Below are 19,969 nucleotides of genomic sequence, written 5' to 3'. Positions count from 1 at the left end.
ATCGCCATCTCTTTGATCCTGTTTTTTGCACCATCAATATAGGTCAAGTTAGTACACTCTGAATTAGGTGGATGTTAATTATATCCAATTGACAACGCAGCAAAGTGACCATACATATATATTGTCTTACACAGCATCACTGGCCAGAAACCAGGTAAATTCCAACATCTGACTGGTCCCACAGGGATTTTTTACCACCAGCATTAAGACTAGTAAGTACCACCTGACTTGATAATTCTGTATAATTAAAAAACTATACAGAGATTATTGGATACATATCCTATTACTTTCAGCAGCACTTCCTGCTAGCCATTTAAACTACTAAATCCCCCGATAGTCCTGCAGAGACTAAGCACCGTTATCCTCAGTGCAAGTAAGTACAACCTAAATTCAGCTAGGTGTCAATTGAATATTATACAGCATAGTAACTGCTATTTTTCTTTTTTGTTTTTTGTATTTTTACATACCATTTTTTAGCCTTTCTACTTGTCTACTGATCCACTCTTATTAATTCTCTGGTTCTACACGGACAGAGTACCACCATCATCAGTACAAATGAGTACCTAATAACCCTGGTTTGCTATAATTGCGTGCAATATTTCTTCATGTATATTGCGTTTTCATTTCAACTCAGCTTAGCGTGGTGATTTCTGTATATTTATTTCCATTCATCACTATTTACAGGAACCCACACAGAACCTGTTTTTATCGCCAGCTGCTTCTGAGGTTCTTCTCCCCTTCCTCCTCGGGTGAGAAGCGCCAGTGTAGATTCTTTTTAGCTTAAAAATGTAGCAGACCAAAACCATGTTAAGGGTCTCCTAAATTATCAGTTTCAGACTCTTCCCTACTTTAAGGAGCAGCGTACAATGAGCTACATAGATTGTAAAAGACATGGGTCCGTCAAGTTCAAAATTTCTCCAAAAGTTCTACATTTTCTATCACAAAATTTTTTTTATAACCCACATGAACAGATGTTTAACTTCTGCATATCCCTTACCCAAGGCAGAATTATTGAGATATATTCACACAATGAATTCAACTCTGACACATGGTTAGGTTTTCAATATTAGACAGCGTAGGACCATCCCGATCAGGGTCAAATTGTCAACAGTGGGATGGCTTTTATGCTATTTTTGAAAACAGAATTAGGCTATGTGCACACGTTCAGAAGTTTGTGCATTTGTTTTGCGGTTTTTCGCTAAAAAACACGAAAAAAATGCATACATTAAGCATCCTATTATTAGAATGCAATCCGCACTTTTTGTGCACATGTTGCGTTTTATTCCGCAGCGAAATCGCATTCCGGAAAAAAAAAACACAGCATGTTCATTCCTTGTGTGGAATCATATGGATTCCGCACACATAGGAATGCATTGATCCGCTTACTTTCCGCATGTGGCTATGCCCACCATGCGGGAAGTAAGAGGATCATGTGTGGTTGGTACCCAGGGTGGAGGAGAGGAGACTCTCCTCCAGGTCCTGGGTACCATATAATTGATAAAAAAAAAAAAGAATTTAAATAATAAATCGTGATATTCTCACCTTCCGGCGTCCCTCGCAGTCTTCCCACTCCTCGCGATGCTTCCGTTCCCAGTGATGCTTTGCGGCAATGACCTATGATGACGTGGGTCTCGCGAGACCGCTAAGGCTACGTTCACATTAGCGTTGTGCGCCGCTGCGTCTGCGACGCAACGCACGCAAAAACGCACCAAAACGCACGCAAAAACGCTGCGTTTTGCGGCGAATGCGTCGTTTTTTGCCGAAATTCGGACGCAATAAAAATGCAACTTGTTGCGTTTTCTTGGTCCGACGCTTGCGGCAAAAAAGACGCATGCGTCGCACAACGCAACAAACAAAAACACATGCGTCCCCCATGTTAAATATAGGGGCGCATGACGCATGCGTCGCCGCTGCGTCGCCCGACGCAAACTAGCATAACGCTAGTGTGAACGTAGACTAAGTCATATGGGGTAATTGCTGCGAGGCATTACTGGGAACGGGAGCATCGTGAGGAGCGGGAAGACTGCGAGGGACGCCGGAAGGTGAGAATATCACGATTTCTTTTTTTTTTTTATTATTTTTAACATTCTATCTTTTTTACTGTTGATGCTGCATAGGGGGGTGCATCCCCTAACTGAGTGCTGATGGTTGACTCTCTTGTATATGACAAGTGTGACCAACCTGTCAATCAGTTTTCCAAGCGATGCTACAGGACGCTTGGAAAACGCTAGCATTCTGCAAGCTAACTACGCTTGTAAAACGCTAGTGTTTAGCGGGAAAATGCATGTGAATTACGAATGCGTTTTACCAGCGGCACAGTTGCAGAATTGCCGTGGAAATTTCCGCGGCAATTCCGGATGTGTGCACATAGCCTTAATAAGAGCCATGTGTTAATTAAATGAACTTTTGCTTTTTACATATTTAGTTACAAGCAGGGTTTATGTTTATTTTGCTTCTGTAGGTTTTGAAGAAATAAATACTTGAAATAGATCACTCTGTCTGTCATGACCCTATATAATGTATGAGTTTCACTTTTTGTATTGAAGAACAGAAATAAATTAACTTTTTGATGATATTCTAATTTAGTGAGAAGTACTTCTTGATATCATATAGTAATGAAGAAAATGAAAGTAAGTCACACAAACTACAATTAAGACATTTTACTTACACCACTAACACTCTGAAAGAAAAAAAAAGTTAAATTAAAAATAATAAAACATGGGAAATACTTAATGTTTGGTCATTACACCGATGCAACAACAAACCAACATGAACAGTTAAAGAAGTTTTCCAGGATGGGCAAATACTTGGATGATGGATAAAAATGGAATGGAGAAAAGGGAACCTGAAACAGGATCTTCACACAATGCTTCGAGACAAGTGCTTTCACTTTGGTACAAAGTTTTACACCTATTTATTATGTGTTAAAAACACTACAACTTTATGCAATAGAGGTTGTGGACCTTAGGGGGCTGTAAGAAAAGAGAGTGGCTCCAATGCCACAATGTGCACTAAGCTGCAACAAATGCTAGCAACAAAGTGGGAAAAAGAAAGCAACACAATGATGAAAAGTTGGAAAAAATTGGCTAAAGATGAAGAAGCATGAGCCACAGACTTGGTGCAGTTTAACCCCTTAGTGACAGAGCCAATTTGCAGCTTAATGACCGGGCCAATTTTTACAATTCTGACCACTGTCACTTTATGTGGTTATAACTCTGGAATGTTTTAACGGATCCCACTGATTCGGATAATGTTTTTTCGTGAAATACTGTACTTCATGTTAGTGGTAAAATTTCTTTGATATCACTTGCGTTTATTTATGAAAAAAACAAATATGGCAAAAAAAATTAAAATTTCGCAATTTTCAAACTTTTCATTTTTATGTCCTTAAATCAAGAGTTATGTCACAGAAAATACAATAAATAACATTACCCAGATGTATACGTTACATCAGCACAATTGTAGAAACAACATTTTTTTTGTTAGGAAGTTATAAGGGTTTAAAGTTGACGAGCAATTTCTCGTTTTTACAACAACATTTTCAAAACCATTTTTTTAGGGACCACATTACAATTAAAGGTCACTTTGAGGGGTGTACATGACAGAAAATACCCAAAAGTGACACCATTCTAAAAACTGCACCCCTCAAGGTGCTCAAAACCACATTCAAGAAGTTTATTAGCCCTTTATGTGCTTCACAGCAGCAGAAGCAATGTGGAAGGAAAAAATTAACATTTACCGTATATACTCGAGTATAAGCCGACCCGAGTATAAGCCGACCCCCCTAATTTTGCCACAAAAAAAATGGGAAAACTTATTGACTCGAGTATAAACCTAGGGTGGAAAATGCAGCAGCTACCGGTGAATTTCAAAAATAAAAATAGATGCTCCATACCGTTCATTATTGCCCCATAGCTGTGCCATATAGTGCTCTGCACCGTTCATTATTGCCCCGTAGCTGTGCCATATAGTGCTCTGCACCGTTCATTTTTGCCCCATAGCTGTGCCATATAGTGCTCTGCACCCTTCATTATTGCCCCATAGCTGTGCCATATAGTGCTCTGCACCGTTCATTATTGCCCCATAGCTGTGCCATATAGTGCTCTGCACCGTTCATTATTGCCCCATAGCTGTGCCATATAGTGCTCTGCACCGTTCATTATTGCCCCATAGCTGTGCCATATAGTGCTCTGCGCCGTTCATTATTGCCCCATAGCTGTGCCATATAGTGCTCTGCACCGTTAATTGTTGCCCCATAGCTGTGCCATATAGTGCTCTGCGCTGTTCATTATTGCCCCATAGCTGTGCCATATAGTGCTCTGCGCCATTCATTATTGCTCCATAGCTGTGCCATATAGTGCTCTGCACCGTTCATTGTTGCCCCATAGCTGTGCCATATAGTGCTCTGCACCGTTCATTATTGCCCCATAGCTGTGCCATATAGTGCTCTGCACCGTTCATTATTGCCCCATAGCTGTGCCATATAGTGCTCTGCGCCATTCATTATTGCCCCAAAGCTGTGCCATATAGTGCTCTGCACCGTTCATTGTTGCCCCATAGCTGTGCCATATAGTGCTCTGCGCTGTTCATTATTGCCCCATAGCTGTGCCATATAGTGCTCTGCGCCATTCATTATTGCCCCATAGCTGTGCCATATAGTGCTCTGCACCATTCATTGTTGCCCCATAGCTGTGCCATATAGTGCTCTGCGCTGTTCATTATTGCCCCATAGCTGTGCCATATAGTGCTCTGCGCCATTCATTATTGCTCCATAGCTGTGCCATATAGTGCTCTGCACCGTTCATTATTGCCCCATAGCTGCCATATAGTGCTCTGCACCGTTCATTATTGCCCCATAGCTGTGCCATATAGTGCTCTGCGCCGTTCATTATTGCCCCTTAGCTGTGCCATATAGTGCTCTGCACCGTTCATTATTGCCCCATAGCTGTGCCATATAGTGCTCTGTACCGTTCATTATTGCCCCATAGCTGCCATATAGTGCTCTGCGCCGTTCATTATTGCCCCATAGCTGTGTCATATAGTGCTCTGCACCGTTCATTATTGCCCCATAGCTGTGCCATATAGTGCTCTGCACCGTTCATTATTGCCCTATAGCTGTGCCATATAGTACTCTGCGCCGTTCATTATTGCCCCATAGCTGTGCCATATAGTGCTCTGCACCGTTCATTATTGCCCCATAGCTGCCATATAATGCTCTGCACCGTTCACTATTGCCCCATAGCTGTGCCATATAGTGCTCTGCACCGTTCATTATTGCCCCATAGCTGTGCCATATAGTGCTCTGTACCGTTCATTATTGCCCCATAGCTGTGCCATATAGTGCTCTACGCCGTTCATTATTGCCCCATAGCTGTGCCATATAGTGCTCTGTACCATTCATTATTGCCCCATAGCTGCCATATAGTGCTCTGCACCGTTCATTATTGCCCCATAGCTGTGCCATATAGTGCTCTGTACCGTTCATTATTGCCCCATAGCTGTGCCATATAGTGCTCTGCGCCGTTCATTATTGCCCCATAGCTGTGCCATATATTGCTCTGTACCGTTCATTATTGCCCCATAGCTGTGCCATATATTGCTCTGCACCGTTCATTATTGCCCCATAGCTGCCATATAGTGCTCTGCGCCGTTCATTATTGCCCCATAGCTGTGCCATATAAAGCTGTGCCATTGCTGCTGCAATAAAAAAAAAAATGCCATACTCACCTCGCTGCTTGCAGCTCCTCAGCGTCTCGTCTCGGCGTCTCTCCGCACTGACTGATCAGGCAGAGGGCGGCGCGCACACTATATGCGTCATCGTGCCCTCTGACCTGAACAGTCAGTGCAAGAGGACGCGAAGACAGAGCGGCGCCCGGCGTGTGGAACGCAGACAGGTGAATATTACATACTTACCTGCTCCCGGCGTCCCGCTCCCTCTGCCTGTCACACGGTCTTCGGTGCCGCAGCCTCTTCCTCTATCAGCGGTCACCGGCACCGCTGATTAGAGAAATGGGAGGTGGAGCCGCATATTCATTTCTCTAATCAGCGGTCCCACGTGACCGCTGAAGAGGGGAAGAGCTGCAGCACCGAAGACAGTGTGACGGCAGGGGGAGCGCCAGGATCACCGGGACTAGGTGAGTATGCCTCAGCGCCCTCTCCCTCACCCGCCGACCCTGCCGCCCACTGTGACTCGAGTATAAGCCGAGAGGGGCACTTTCAGCCCAAAATTTAGGGGCTGAAAATCTCGGCTTATACTCGAGTATATACGGTAACTTTTTTTACAAACATTTTACTTCAGAACCAATTTTTTTTATTTTCACAAGTGTAAAAAGAGAAAATGAACCACAAAATTTGTTGTGAAATTTCTCATCAATACGCCAATACTCCATATGTGGGGTAAACCACTGTTTGGGCGCACCGCAGAGCTTGGAAGGGAAGGAGCAACGTTTGACTTTTTCAATGCAGAATTGGCTGAAATTGAGATCAGGCGCCATGTCACGTTTGGAGATCCCCTGATGCGCCTAAACACAAGTGACACCATTTTGGAAACTAGACCCCTTAAGGAACTTATCTACATGTGTGGTGAGCCCTTTGAACCCCCAAGTGCTTCACAGAAGTTTATAACGTAGAGCCGTGAAAATAAAAAATCCTATTTGTTCCAGAAAAATTACCTTTTTGCCCCCAAATTTTTATTTTTACAAGGGTAACAGGAGAAATGAGATGTCCAAACTTTTTGTGCAATTTGTCCTGAGTACGCTGATGCCCCATATGTGGGGGTGAACTACTGTTTGGGCGCAGAGCTCAGAAGGGAGGGTAAACCATTTGACTTTTTGAATGCAAAATTGGCTGGAATCAATGATGGCACCATGTCGCATTTGGAGACCCCCTGATGTACCTAAACTGTAAAAAAAAAAAAAAATCTAACTCCAACCCTAACCCCAACAAACCCCTAACCCTAATCCCAACCCTAACCATAGCCCTAATCACAACCCTTACCCCAACACACCCCTAATCCCAACCCTAACCATAACCCTAATCACAACTCTAACTCCAACACACCCCTAATCCCAACCCTAATCACAACCCTAACCCCAACACACCCCTAACCCTAATCCCAACCATAACCCTAACCACAACCCTAACCCCGCACACACCCCTAACCTTAATCCCAACCCTAACCACTAGCCTAACCCTAAATCAACTCTAACCCCAACACACCCCTAACCCTAATCCCAACCCTAATCCAAACCCTAACCCTAATGCAAACCCTAATCCCAACCCTAACCCTAATTTTAGCCCCAACCCTATCTTTAGCCCAACTAATTTTAGCCGAACTGTAACCCTAATGGAAAAATGGAAATAAATACATTTTCATTATTTTTCCCGAACTATGGGGGTGATAAAGGGGGGTTCATTTACTATTTTTTTTTATTTTGATCACTGTGATAGTGTCTATCACAGCGACCAAAATGAACCAATATGAAAAATCTCCCTATTGTTGCCGGGTACCGGCAGGCAGATCTCGGCGGGCGCATTGCACATGCGCCCTCCATTTTCTTCCCAGAAGAAGACACGGGAGGACGCAGGACGTTGAAAGCGGACCCAGGCATACTGGGTGACACCCGTAGGTACAGGGGGGATCGGGGACCCTATTTCTCCTCTGATGTGCGATACAGTTAATAATGGTGATTGCAACCCCGGGGACAGTAAAAACTGACCTGAATCATGTTCTCTGGATTCTCGGCTTCCCCCGGCAGCCGAGACCACGGAGAAATTCCGACTCTGTGGGGTGCTATACACTTTTAATTAACAGCGCTGTGGTTTAAGTACCCTTAACGACCGCCGTTAAAAGGTATATCGGTCATTAAGGGGTTAAGACAGTATAGTCTCAAGTTTGCACTTTCTAAATAAAGGAATGGAAATCTGTTTCATAAAAATACCTTTTAAAGGATTTGATAAAAAAAAATTTTTGACACACCCTTACAGGACATTCTGAGTTACTTGAAGGCAGTCCCAAATTTTGACATTTTTTATTAGACAGAAACTATTTTTAGCCAATATAGAAAGAGTATACAAGAAGTGTCTCTCCCTCTGGCGGTATCATTGTGTCTGTGCATTGCACAGTATGTATTCACCATGTAAGCATCTCTTCGGGGGCCAGGGGCGCATTTTAGTCCGTTGCTGGGGGGCCAGGCAGAACCACACTTGAATCTTATTATTTGGCAAATACTGTCATTATACATCTAACTTCTAATGCAATAACACTCAACTATAGAATTTGTGAGAAGAATAAAACCTGTAAAACTGGGTGATATGTTGTGATTAGCGCTGTAATTCGCAGTGTCATACCTGTGTTAGAAGGATGTTATCAAATAACTGCTGTGTTTCCGACTGGTCTTTGGTAATGTCAGCATTAGAATTCATTCCGAAAATCTCAGGGGAAGGATTCAGAGGGAGGGTCTTTGTATATTCTACATAATGGTCGTACTGAGAGAAAAAAAGGAAGTGTTAAAAAGGGTCAGAACTTTAATTTATATTTATTAGTCTTAAACTACCTTAAAAGCATTAACATCTTCCCATTATCGACAGTGTCCTATAAGGAAAGTGAGAGATATGGCAACGACACATAATCAGCCTCACAGCGATGAAGAATGGGCATTAAACTATGAAGGAGCCTCCTTCCTCCTCTTTGGTGCATGTGGGTAATTGATCTAAATAATTGAATTCACGTCCCTATATTTGGTAATGTCATCTAGTCACCGGCTGTAAATCATTTCTGCAGACTTTAAATCATAAAATAACAGAGCTGTTCCACTCACTGACAGTCTAAGGGCATTTCATCTGCCTGCAATTTCATTATCTCTGTACAGCTAAAAGCTTTTCGGTTCAGTGCATAAAATGGTTAACATCGATGTGCCATAGCATCACTGCAGAAGGGAGAAAAGTTTCTGGGTTTAATGGACTCGTGGGCAGAAAAGAAAGGAATAGTAAGATACCGCAACAAGCCCTCAGCTCTGTATTAGTGATGTGTATATTCTGTTTGTTAACGGGAAGCTAGCACTCGGACATAGCGTTACAATGTTGCCCGGTCACCTTACTGATCACGTGATTACCAAGGCTAAATTAACTTCATTCCTACTGGGAGCCGCCATTTTCCCCATAGAGGTGTAACTGGAGCACTTACAGTCACCCCTCACAGTACTGCTAAGGACGCCCTGACACTGCGATCGCAATCACTCCAATCAGACCTTTACGACTGAAAGCTGGCGGCTCCCAGGAGGAAATAACTTCATTTTCTTGCAGTAGCCGTATTTTCAGTACGGCATCCGGGCGGCTTTGTAACGCTATTTACTTTGTAATTACACTTATATCTGCAGGTAAATAGCAATTTCCGAGGTGACAGGTTCCCTTTAAAAGCTAATTTTAACCACCACATATATCAGCAATATACAACATATTAGAGAATGGATAATATGCACATTTGTATAACTTGAAAAAAAAACAAAGGCAAACAGGTTTAATAATAAACAGTGTTTTAACATGAACTAAGAGAGATTATCAAGGCTAAAACGTAGCGAACATGCTAAAATATAAACAAAATAGTCAAATGTTTTTGTGTTTATAAATGCGTAGCTCAGAATTTCAGTTAATCATACAATTAAGTGAAAAGTAAAATGTTAACTATATTGTGTATAAACAGATGCATCGTAAAAGTTATGCTCACATCCCCATCTGAAGGTGCATAGTAAATGCTGCTCGAGTCAAATTTGTAATTTTCATTTTTAGTTATTTCTGGGGTGTAGAATTTATTCAAAATGCTACGAAGCGTCCGGCGGTCCCAGTCATCAGTCACTCTTCCTCCATAATTACACTCTCCAGTCATGTATCTTAGGGCATCATATGGCACCTCCTGTAACAACATGGACATCAGTTATAACAGTATTACAAATGGGAACCTTCTGATAACCCCCAGACAACCCAGCGGTGTATGTAGAGCTCATGGGCCTCATAGCAAAGTATGTATTTATCAGAATGTTGACAACAAACTAAACTGCCATAAAATGCAACTAGGAACAAAACTACTTATAGTGGAGATATAAAGTCTACACCCCCTATTGAATGGCAGGTGTTTCTCATGTAAAAAAAAAAAATCATACCAAGTAGAATCATTTCAGAACTTTTTACACCTTAATGTCATCTATAATCTGTACAAATCTTTTGAGAAATAAACTGCAATAATTTTGAGGGGTGCAATTAAAATACCAAAAATAAAATAATATGGTTGTATATGTGAGGACTGGCGGAACGCACGAGTTAATATGGATGTTATAATTGGTGCGTTCGCAGCCTGGGGTCCACCGTGCAGGAGACAACCTGCTGCTATATGGCGGTATAAGTGAACTCAGTTACTTCACTGAGTCACACAGAAAAGAACACGCTGTGCCCTGTTAGCGTTACAGGGGAACACAGCTAACTGCTGAGCTGATGGCCACGCACACAGAGAAGCACACAAAAACTCCTCACCGGAGGTGGCGGTATTCTAGGGGCTTATTTCAGCTGGGTCCCTGAATACAATCATACAGGCGCGACCACAATTAACAAGCTCATAACATGAAGTGATACTAGCGCATGGCCGTGCGGCCATGCAAACCTTTTATAGCTGCAGCAACTTCAGGACCTTCCTAGAGGACCAAAGAAAGCTGCTACAATACCAGAGCAACTTCAGGACCTTCCTAGAGGACCAATGGGAGCTGCAGCAGTACCTGAGCATGTGACCCCAGACCTCCAATGAGAGGTCTTACCTTGGACATACTCAGAAGGGAAAAAGCAGGACTCAGTCCCAGAGACGCCTGCTCGCCGCTGACCAATACTGGCTACAATGGATGAGCCTGGGAAAGCAGCAGAAACCATCTGCACAGTATCAGGCTGAGCCAGACGCTGGGACCGACGTCTCCGCTGACGAGGCTCCACTGTGGCTGGAGAGGAATGGGAGACCGGAGAGGAGATGGCTCGAGATTCCCCCTGTGCAGAGGCGAGAACTCGACCCTTAACAGTATAAGTGCGAACACTCTTTCATAATTGATGATGTGGTTATACTCAGAATTAACAAATTATATTTCAACTTATGGTAAATAGTAGTTAGTACCAGAAATGAGCAAATATGTTCGGAAAACGATTGCCGAATCCAAATGTGCCACATTTGTGTCATATTTGTACCATATTCGTTCTGAATTTATGTTTGATGATCGTTTCCGAACATATTCGTTCATCGGTATTCCCATTGACTCCAATGGCTTTCGGCTATGATCGGCAAATATTGTAAATACAGTGATCGTAATCTGAATCGAACATTGAAAAATTCACTCATCTCTAATCGGTACACAGCCGCCATCATTTAAAGTGATTCTAATTAACCCAATATAAAGCTTAACTGTTTCTTAGTTGCATTTTACATAAAAAAAAACATTGTCTGTAAACAGCTTACAACACAGCAAAGGTATGTAATTGTTATCAATAAAGAGAAGGGTACAAAAATGCACATTGAAGACAGTCAGCAAGAAGTGGCTAACATTTGAAACACCAGTGACATTACCTAGTACCTCATAAAAAAAGATGATAAAAATGGTCTGGGATGCTGCCATGAGGCCTACAGCAATATTAAATGAGCTACAGGAATTTCTGGCAAGTACTCGTTCTGTACTGCATGTGACAACAATCACCCATAATCTTCATATGTCTGGCCTGTGGGGTGGGGTGGGGTGGCAAGACTGAATCCTTTTCTTTTTTACAAAGAAAAACATTGAAGCCCCGCTATGTTTTGCCATAACCTAAATCAAGTCTGCCACAAGCATATGGGAAAATGTGTCATAGTCTGATGAAACCAGGATTTTAGTTTTTGGTCATAATTCCAAAAGGTATGCTTGGTGCAAAACCAACACTGCACAGCACCAAAAAGAACACAATTCCAACAGCAAAGCATGGTGGAGGCAGCATTTTGGTTTGGTACCGTTTTTCATCAGCTGATTTGAGGGAATTAAAACAGTTTCAAACATCAGTCAATTTTGCAACAAAACCTTCAGACAACTGTTACAAAGCTGGAGATTAGGAGGAATTTCACTATTTCAGCACAAATAAACCAAAGAATGGCTTGCCTGAAGATTTAACTTTTAGAGGCCTAGCCAGAGCCCAGACCTGAATCGAATTGAAAATCTGTGAGTGACCTGAAGAGGGCTGTACAAAGAAGATGCCCTTGCAATCTGACAGATTGGAACGCTACTGAAAGGAAGAGAGGGCAAATATTGCCAATTCGAGATGTGCCATGAGGTTAGACTGCTACCCAAAAAGATACTGATAAAAATGATGCTTTAACAAAGAATTAGTATAAAGCTGTACATATTTATGCAACCACATTATTTTAGTTCTTTATTTTTCTTTTTCCACTGACTTATACAGATTACAGGTGACGTTAAAGGTGGAAAAAGTTCTGAACATATTGTTCTTGGCATGATTTTTTTTACATGACATAAAGCTAGCAACATTTTTTTCTTCAATAAACTTAGACAAGAGCTACAACTTGTTTTTATTTTCCCATTGATAAAGCTGCATGAGGGTTTTTTTGCAGGGCAAGTTGTACTTTATACTGCCTTTATTTTGGGGAATAAATAATAAGCTAATTAAATTGTATTATTTTTATTTATGAGATAAAAAAAAAGTCCCATCATTTTTTGTTACCTTAGTTATATAATAATGTACGAGTTTACTTTCTTTTATGATGATTTCAGAATACTAAAACTTCATACAATTTTTATTTTTTATTTTAGTACTTTTACTGAATAAAAGTTTTATAAAATAAAAATAATTATAATTTTATGTCACCATTGTCCAAGGCCCATATACTCCCAATCATTTAGCCAAATTAAGGCTTGATTTTTATTTTGGGGTTATAAGTAATATAAATGTTTGAATATTATTTTTTTTTACATTGAATTCATGCTAAAAACATAAATTCCATCATAGCCTTTGCATCAATTTATTAATGCCATAAGAAATTAAGTTTAGACATCAGTAATATGAAATATTATTCATAATAAATAAATATTTGCTAAGAAAAAAATTATATATATACAGTACAGACCAAAAGTTTGGACACACCTCATTTAAAGATTTTTCTGTATTTTCATGACTATGAAAATTATACATTCACACTGAAGGCATCAAAACTATGAATTAACACATGTGGAATTACAGTGGGGCAAAAAAGTATTTAGTCAGTCAGCAATAGTGCAAGTTCCACCACTTAAAAAGATGAGAGGCGTCTGTAATTTACATCGTAGGTAGACCTCAACTATGGGAGACAAACTGAGAAAAAAAAATCCAGAAAATCACATTGTCTGTTTTTTTAACATTTTATTTGCATATTATGGTGGAAAATAAGTATTTGGTCAGAAACAAAATTTCATCTCAATACTTTGTAATATATCCTTTGTTGGCAATGACAGAGGTCAAACGTTTTCTGTAAGTCTTCACAAGGTTGCCACACACTGTTGTTGGTATGTTGGCCCATTCCTCCATGCAGATCTCCTCTAGAGCAGTAATGTTTTTGGCTTTTCCCTTGGCAACACGGACTTTTGACTCCCTCCAAAGGTTTTCTATAGGGTTAAGATCTGGAGACTGGCTAGGCCACTCCAGGACCTTGAAATGCTTCTTACGAAGCCACTCCTTCATTGCCCTGGCGGTGTGCTTTGGATCATTGTCATGTTGAAAGACCCAGCCACGTTTCATCTTCAATGCCCTTGCTGATGGAAGGAGGTTTGCACTCAAAATCTCACGATACATGGCCCCATTCATTCTTTCATGTACCCGATCAGTCGTCCTGGCCCCTTTGCAGAGAAACAGCCCCAAAGCATGATGTTTCCACCACCATGCTTTACAGTAGGTATGGTGTTTGATGGATGCAACTCAGTATTCTTTTTCCTCCAAACACGACAAGTTGTGTTTCTTCCAAACAGTTCCAGTTTGGTTTCATCAGACCATAGGACATTCTCCCAAAACTCCTCTGGATCATCCAAATGCTCTCTAGCAAACTTCAGACGGGCCCGGACATGTATTGGCTTAAGCAGTGGGACACGTCTGGCACTGCAGGATCTGAGTCCATGGTGGCGTAGTGTGTTACTTATGGTAGGCCTTGTTACATTGGTCCCAGCTCTCTGCAGTTCATTCACTAGGTCCCCCCGCATGGTTCTGGGATTTTTGCTCACCGTTCTTGTGATCATTCTGACCCCACAGGGTGGGATTTTGCGTGGAGCCCCAGATCGAGGGAGATTATCATTGGTCTTGTATGTCTTCCATTTTCTAATTATTGCTCCCACTGTTGATTTCTTCACTCCAAGCTGGTTGGCTATTGCAGATTCAGTCTTCCCAGCCTGGTGCAGGGCTACAATTTTGTTTCTGGTGTCCTTTGACAGCTCTTTGGTCTTCACCATAGTGGAGTTTGGAGTCAGACTGTTTGAGGGTGTGCACAGGTGTCTTTTTATACTGATAACAAGTTTAAACAGGTGCCATTACTACAGGTAATGAGTGGAGGAAAGAGGAGACTCTTAAAGAAGAAGTTACAGGTCTGTGAGAGCCAGAAATCTTGATTGTTTGCTTCTGACCAAATACTTATTTTCCACCATAATATGCAAATAAATTGTTAAAAAAACAGACAATGTGATTTTCTGGATTTTTTTTCTCAGTTTGTCTCCCATAGTTGAGGTCTACCTATGATGTAAATTACAGACGCCTCTCATCTTTTTAAGTGGTGGAACTTGCACTATTGCTGACTGACTAAATACTTTTTTGCCCCACTGTATATACTTAACAAAAAAGTGTGAAACAACTGAAATTATGTCTTATATTCTAGATTCTTCAAAGTAGCCACCTTTTGCTTTGATGACTTCTTGGCACACTTTTGGCATTCTCTTGATGAGTTTCAAGAGGTAGTCACCGGGAATGGTCTTCCAAAAATCTTGAAGGAGTTCCCAGAGATGCTTAGCACTTGTTGGCCCTTTTGCCTTCACTCTGCGGTCCAGCTCACCCCAAACCATCTCGATTGGGTTCAGGTCTGGTGACTGTGGAGGCCAGGTCATCTGGCGCAGCACCCCCATCACTCTCCATCTTGGTCAAATAGCCCTTACACAGCCTGGAGGTGTGTTTGGGGTCATTGTCCTGTTGTTGAAAAATAAATGATGGTCCAACTAAACACAAACCGGATGGAATAGCATGCTGCTGCAAGATGCTGTGGTAGCCATGCTGGTTCAGTATGCCTTCAATTTTGAATAAATCCCTAACAATGTCACCAGCAAAGCACCCCCACACCATCACACCTCCTCCTCCATGCTTCACGGTGGGAACCAGGCATGTAGAGTCCATCCGTTCACCTTTTCTGCGTCGCACAAAGACACGGTGGTTGGAACCAAAGATCTCAAATTTGGACTCATCAGACCAAAGCACAGATTTCCACTAGTATAATGTCCATTCCTTGTGTTCTTTAGCCCAAACAAGTCTCTTCTGCTTGTTGCCTGTCCTTAGCAGTGGTTTCCTAGCAGCTATTTTACCATGAAGGCCTGCTGCACAAAGTCCCTTTTTAACAGTTGTTGTAGAGATGTGTCTGTTGCTAGAACTCTGTGCGGCATTGACCTGGTCTCTAATCTGAGCTGCTGTTAACCTGCAATTTCTGAGGCTGGTGACTCAGATAAACTTATCCTCAGGAGCAGAGGTGACTCTTGGTCTTCCTTTCCTGGGGCGGTCCTCATGTGAGCCAGTTTCTTCGAAGCACTTGATGGTTTTTGCCACTGAACTTGGGGACACTTTCAACGTTTTCCCAATTTTTCGGACTGACTGACCTTCATTTCTTAAAGTAATGATGGCCACTCGTTTCTCATTACTTAGCTGCTTTTTCTTACCATAATACAAATTTTAACAGTCTATTCAGTAGGACTATCAGCTGTGTATCCACCAGACTTCTGTACAACACAACTGATGGTCCCAACCCCATTTATAAAGCAAGAAATCCCACTTCTTAAACCTGACAGGGCACACCTGTGAAGTGAAAACCATTTCTGGTGACTACCTCTTGAAGCTCATCAAGAGAATGCCAAGAGTGCGCAAAGCAGTCATCAAAGCAAAAGGTGGCTACTTTGAAGAACCTAGAATATAAGATATAATTTCAGTTGTTTCACACTTTTTGGTTAAGTAATAATTCCACATGTGTTAATTCATAGTTTTGATGCCTTCAGTGTGAATATACAATTCTCATAGTCATGAAAATACAGAAAAATCTTCAAATGAGAGGGTGTGCCCAAACTTTTGGGCTGTACTGTATATATATATGTATATATATGCAGTCTATATATATTTTTTACAAATATATGTTTATATATATATATATATATCTTTTTTTTTTTTAGAGGTACTTTTTTTTTTGCTTCATTCCATTTTTTGAACTTAGATGAACTTTACTTGTCCCCCCTAGGACACTAAACACTGGGATTCTTTGCTTACACGATGCTTTAGAACCACAGAATGTAATGGCACGTCCATTTGCAAGAAGGGGTTACCAGTTTAACCTTTTAATGTTATTTGAACTGTATATGTAAAATCCCTCATGTTCTGTATGTATGTTGCACATATTACCGTAATTAGAAATCATCATTTTAGGCAAAAGTCTAATTTACATTTATTCGCTATGTTGCAACAAAGTTATGATCACATGTATGTTCTTTTAAATAAACACAAACATATCCCAACATAAATGGCTGCCATTATCTTTCACATGGACCACAACGAAGACGATCATTTTCAGCTCCTTACATCATACTGATTTAGAAACATATTCAGCTGTTGAACACTAATTCTCATGTCGGTCTCGTTAAATTCATAAGGAATATTCCATCCCAGTGGGCCAAATTTTCTTCTTTCTTGAACGAGAGCGTGAAAGAAACACAGTCCATAAAGCAGTTTCTTAAACTCCGGCTACAAAAAAAGAAAAAACAAAACACAAAATTGGAAGGAAGCTTGTTTGATATTACAAACTAAAGGAATATTAGGTGTATCAAAACGTATTGTGCAAATAGTATGAATGTGTGATAGTTAATGACTACATGGGAAACTGCAATCGCTGTAGCTTCATGGCCATTTTTGTTTATTTTCCATTTAAAAAATGTATATAGATAAGAATAGAGTTTCCAATAGCTAGATAATAAGCTAGATAATACATACTAATGTGCGAAAATCAGACATATGATCTGCTGTCTGTGGTGGGAATATATTCTTATTTAGCAAACAGTAAAGTAATAAAATGAGTCTTTATTGGTCTAAGATTATGAAAATGGTAATTTTCATCTGAGTTTCTCTTTAATAAAAGTGACTAGCTGGTCTAAAGGCTACATTCAAATTTGCGTTGGGCGCTGCTGCATCGGCGACGCAACGCACAACGCAAACAAGAACGCATGCAAAACGCATAGTTTTGCGACGCATGCGTCCTTTTTTTGCCGGATTTTGGACGCAAAAAAAATGCATCTTGCTGCGTCCTCTGCGCCCTAACGCTTGCGGCAAAAAAGACGCATGCATCGCAAAACGCATGCAAACGCATGTCCATGCGCCCCCATGTTAAATATAGGGGCGCATGGCGCATGCGTCGCGGCGGCTCCGCCTGACGCAGCCCGGCAGAACGCTAATGTTAACATAGCCTTACTTGCATGTAGTTACAATTAGTGGAATGTCATTTATTTTCGCTACATTCTATGTGTTAACAATATTATACGTTGTAAATACAATAATTCTGCTACTGGCCAATTACTAGAAATCTAATAAATATTACTAACAAGCTTTTTGCAGCTGCTGAAAAACTCAGGATCAGAGATAGGATCCATCAGGTATGAGCGGATAATGTTGGAACGCAAGCCTTTGGGGGCCTCATTTGTCATCTTCACTCCATTCTGCAGTACTGACACAGGGAAATTTGGTGATGGATAACTTGTAAGCCAGAGGCGAAAATCTGGATGCGTAGTCTCAGGATTCAGCTCCTACAAAATGACAAAACATTAAACTATAAACATACACTGCAATCTAAACTCAACATGTCATGAATATTTAATGCTAGTTATAAACTCTACGCGATGATTCTCTTCTTAGCTTCAGTTTGCCGAAGTGGTGAATCAAAAAATGAATAAAAAAAAAATCTCCTTGTGAAAAATAAGTTTCGATAAGTTTAAATCACATTTTTGTATGAATTTGATTCACGTCTTTTCCTATTTTCAATTCTGTTGCAGCCTGGTTCTCCATGAAGTCTTGCAGCAAAGATGTTCCAACATGTTGTAGGGCGCACGATGACTGCAGCGCGAAGCCGCCCAAAATAAAAACTGCAATACCAAGAAAAAAATGGCATACAATTCTGAAAATCACAGGATCTACAGACATGTTCATGATATGCAAATGATGAAAAAATGGAAACAGAATTTTCAAAAACATCTGTCTATTCAATATTGAGTATAGGCGCTATGCACTCAAATCCCTGCACTTACAGCCTCAGCTGCTACCAGTGGGTTATTAGTGGTTGTCTGAGGAATGTTCTGCCACGCTGAATGCACTCGGACAAATCATCAAGATCCACTGATGGCAGCTCCCATTGCAATTGCCAACCAATAAGTCCCCGATGTGATCGATGGGAGACAAATCCGGAGACACTGCAGGTCGTGGTAGCCCATTTAGGATACGTAGGTGGCTCACAGTAGCACCTGTGATCTCCATTATTCCATAACTTTTCCTTTCTGGTGTTGCATGAATCCAATTCAAACGTTAATATCTCAGTAAGTAAAGAACAGACCGGCCATGTAAACGTATTGCTCTATTTGCCTTTGAAAGAGCTACATGCACATGTAGATAGCTTGGGGTGTGATAAATTATTGTAAATTATCTGACATTGATATTGAAACGTTTTACTTATATATATTTTTTATGTTACAAAATACACGTTTATTTTCTTTCTGACCTATCATACAGAGGAAATATATGCTTCAGCTTTAAGGCCATACAGTTCTATAACTGCATATGTCATACGTATTTTAACACATTAATATATACAAACCGTTCACACTCTGGAAATGTTTTGCTATAAAAATTATTTAACGAAGAATCTTCCAAGGTTCAAAACTTTTAATCTATAGATAATGATACTTGTACTTTAGAATGAATGCAATTGACTTTCTAAATATATTTTCCATTTCTTGGCTTGCTCCAATACGCATTAAATATGAAAATCCCATTCACCTCGGATGTGGCTTAGATTTTATCAGACCTGACTCGCACAAAACTAGCTATTTCAGAACCAATCAATGAGAATGTCTTCAAGGACATAGATGTGAGAAATAAGGTGAGACTTCGTTAACTCCTTCACTGCAGACACGTAACATAATAAACATATTCACATAGAAGCTGGAGTCGGCTTTTGGGTATGTGTTTTAAAATTGAGGCATAAGATAGGGTGATTAGAAAAACAATCCGCATTTCTTAATACATTTTTGCTTTTTTTTTTGTTTAAAAATGATTATTTAATCTAATAATTTTTTTTGCAGTCTTAACGAACTTTGTAAGAAGTATGTGGGTATTTCCAGCCATGTGTTAGTATTAGCTGCACACACATAAGCGGCACTAGGATTCTATCCTTTTCATGTCCGTCACTGGCTCCCATCAGAATCACTGCTGACTACATTCATTCATTCATATTTCCATTATTACTAACTGCATTGAATACTAACTACTGATATTGCCCTGTCAGCCCTCCTTAGTTGACAGGGTGATGCATGCATAAAAGAAAAAAGTGCTGATCACAGGAACACGGCCATTTCTTATGTATTTATTTATTTTGTAGGAATTTATCATCAGAAAATGATCTGATCTGAGTATTTCCTCACTGTTCCTATATTGCTCT

The 19,969-nt window shown here is 40.7% G+C and overlaps 1 protein-coding gene across 2 annotated transcripts in view; it reads right to left on the bottom strand.

Moving 5' to 3' along the window:
* The window catches only part of DNAH7 (dynein axonemal heavy chain 7), a 560,306-nt gene that overhangs the window by 50,854 nt on the left and 489,483 nt on the right, over window positions 1–19,969 (bottom strand). For both annotated transcript variants that reach the window (XM_069733889.1, XM_069733890.1), the window contains 4 exons: window positions 17,865–18,065; window positions 16,852–17,013; window positions 9,725–9,910; window positions 8,350–8,487 (listed from right to left, as the gene is read on the bottom strand). In XM_069733889.1, coding sequence (XP_069589990.1) covers window positions 8,350–8,487; window positions 9,725–9,910; window positions 16,852–17,013; window positions 17,865–18,065 — 687 coding nt within the window. The remainder of the gene's footprint in view (window positions 1–8,349; window positions 8,488–9,724; window positions 9,911–16,851; window positions 17,014–17,864; window positions 18,066–19,969) is intronic.

Source organism: Ranitomeya imitator, chromosome 7 (genome assembly GCF_032444005.1).
Source record: "Ranitomeya imitator isolate aRanImi1 chromosome 7, aRanImi1.pri, whole genome shotgun sequence".
NCBI lineage: Eukaryota > Metazoa > Chordata > Amphibia > Anura > Dendrobatidae > Ranitomeya > Ranitomeya imitator.
Note: the sequence above shows the minus strand (reverse complement) of the source record. Positions and strands in the feature narration are given on the sequence as shown.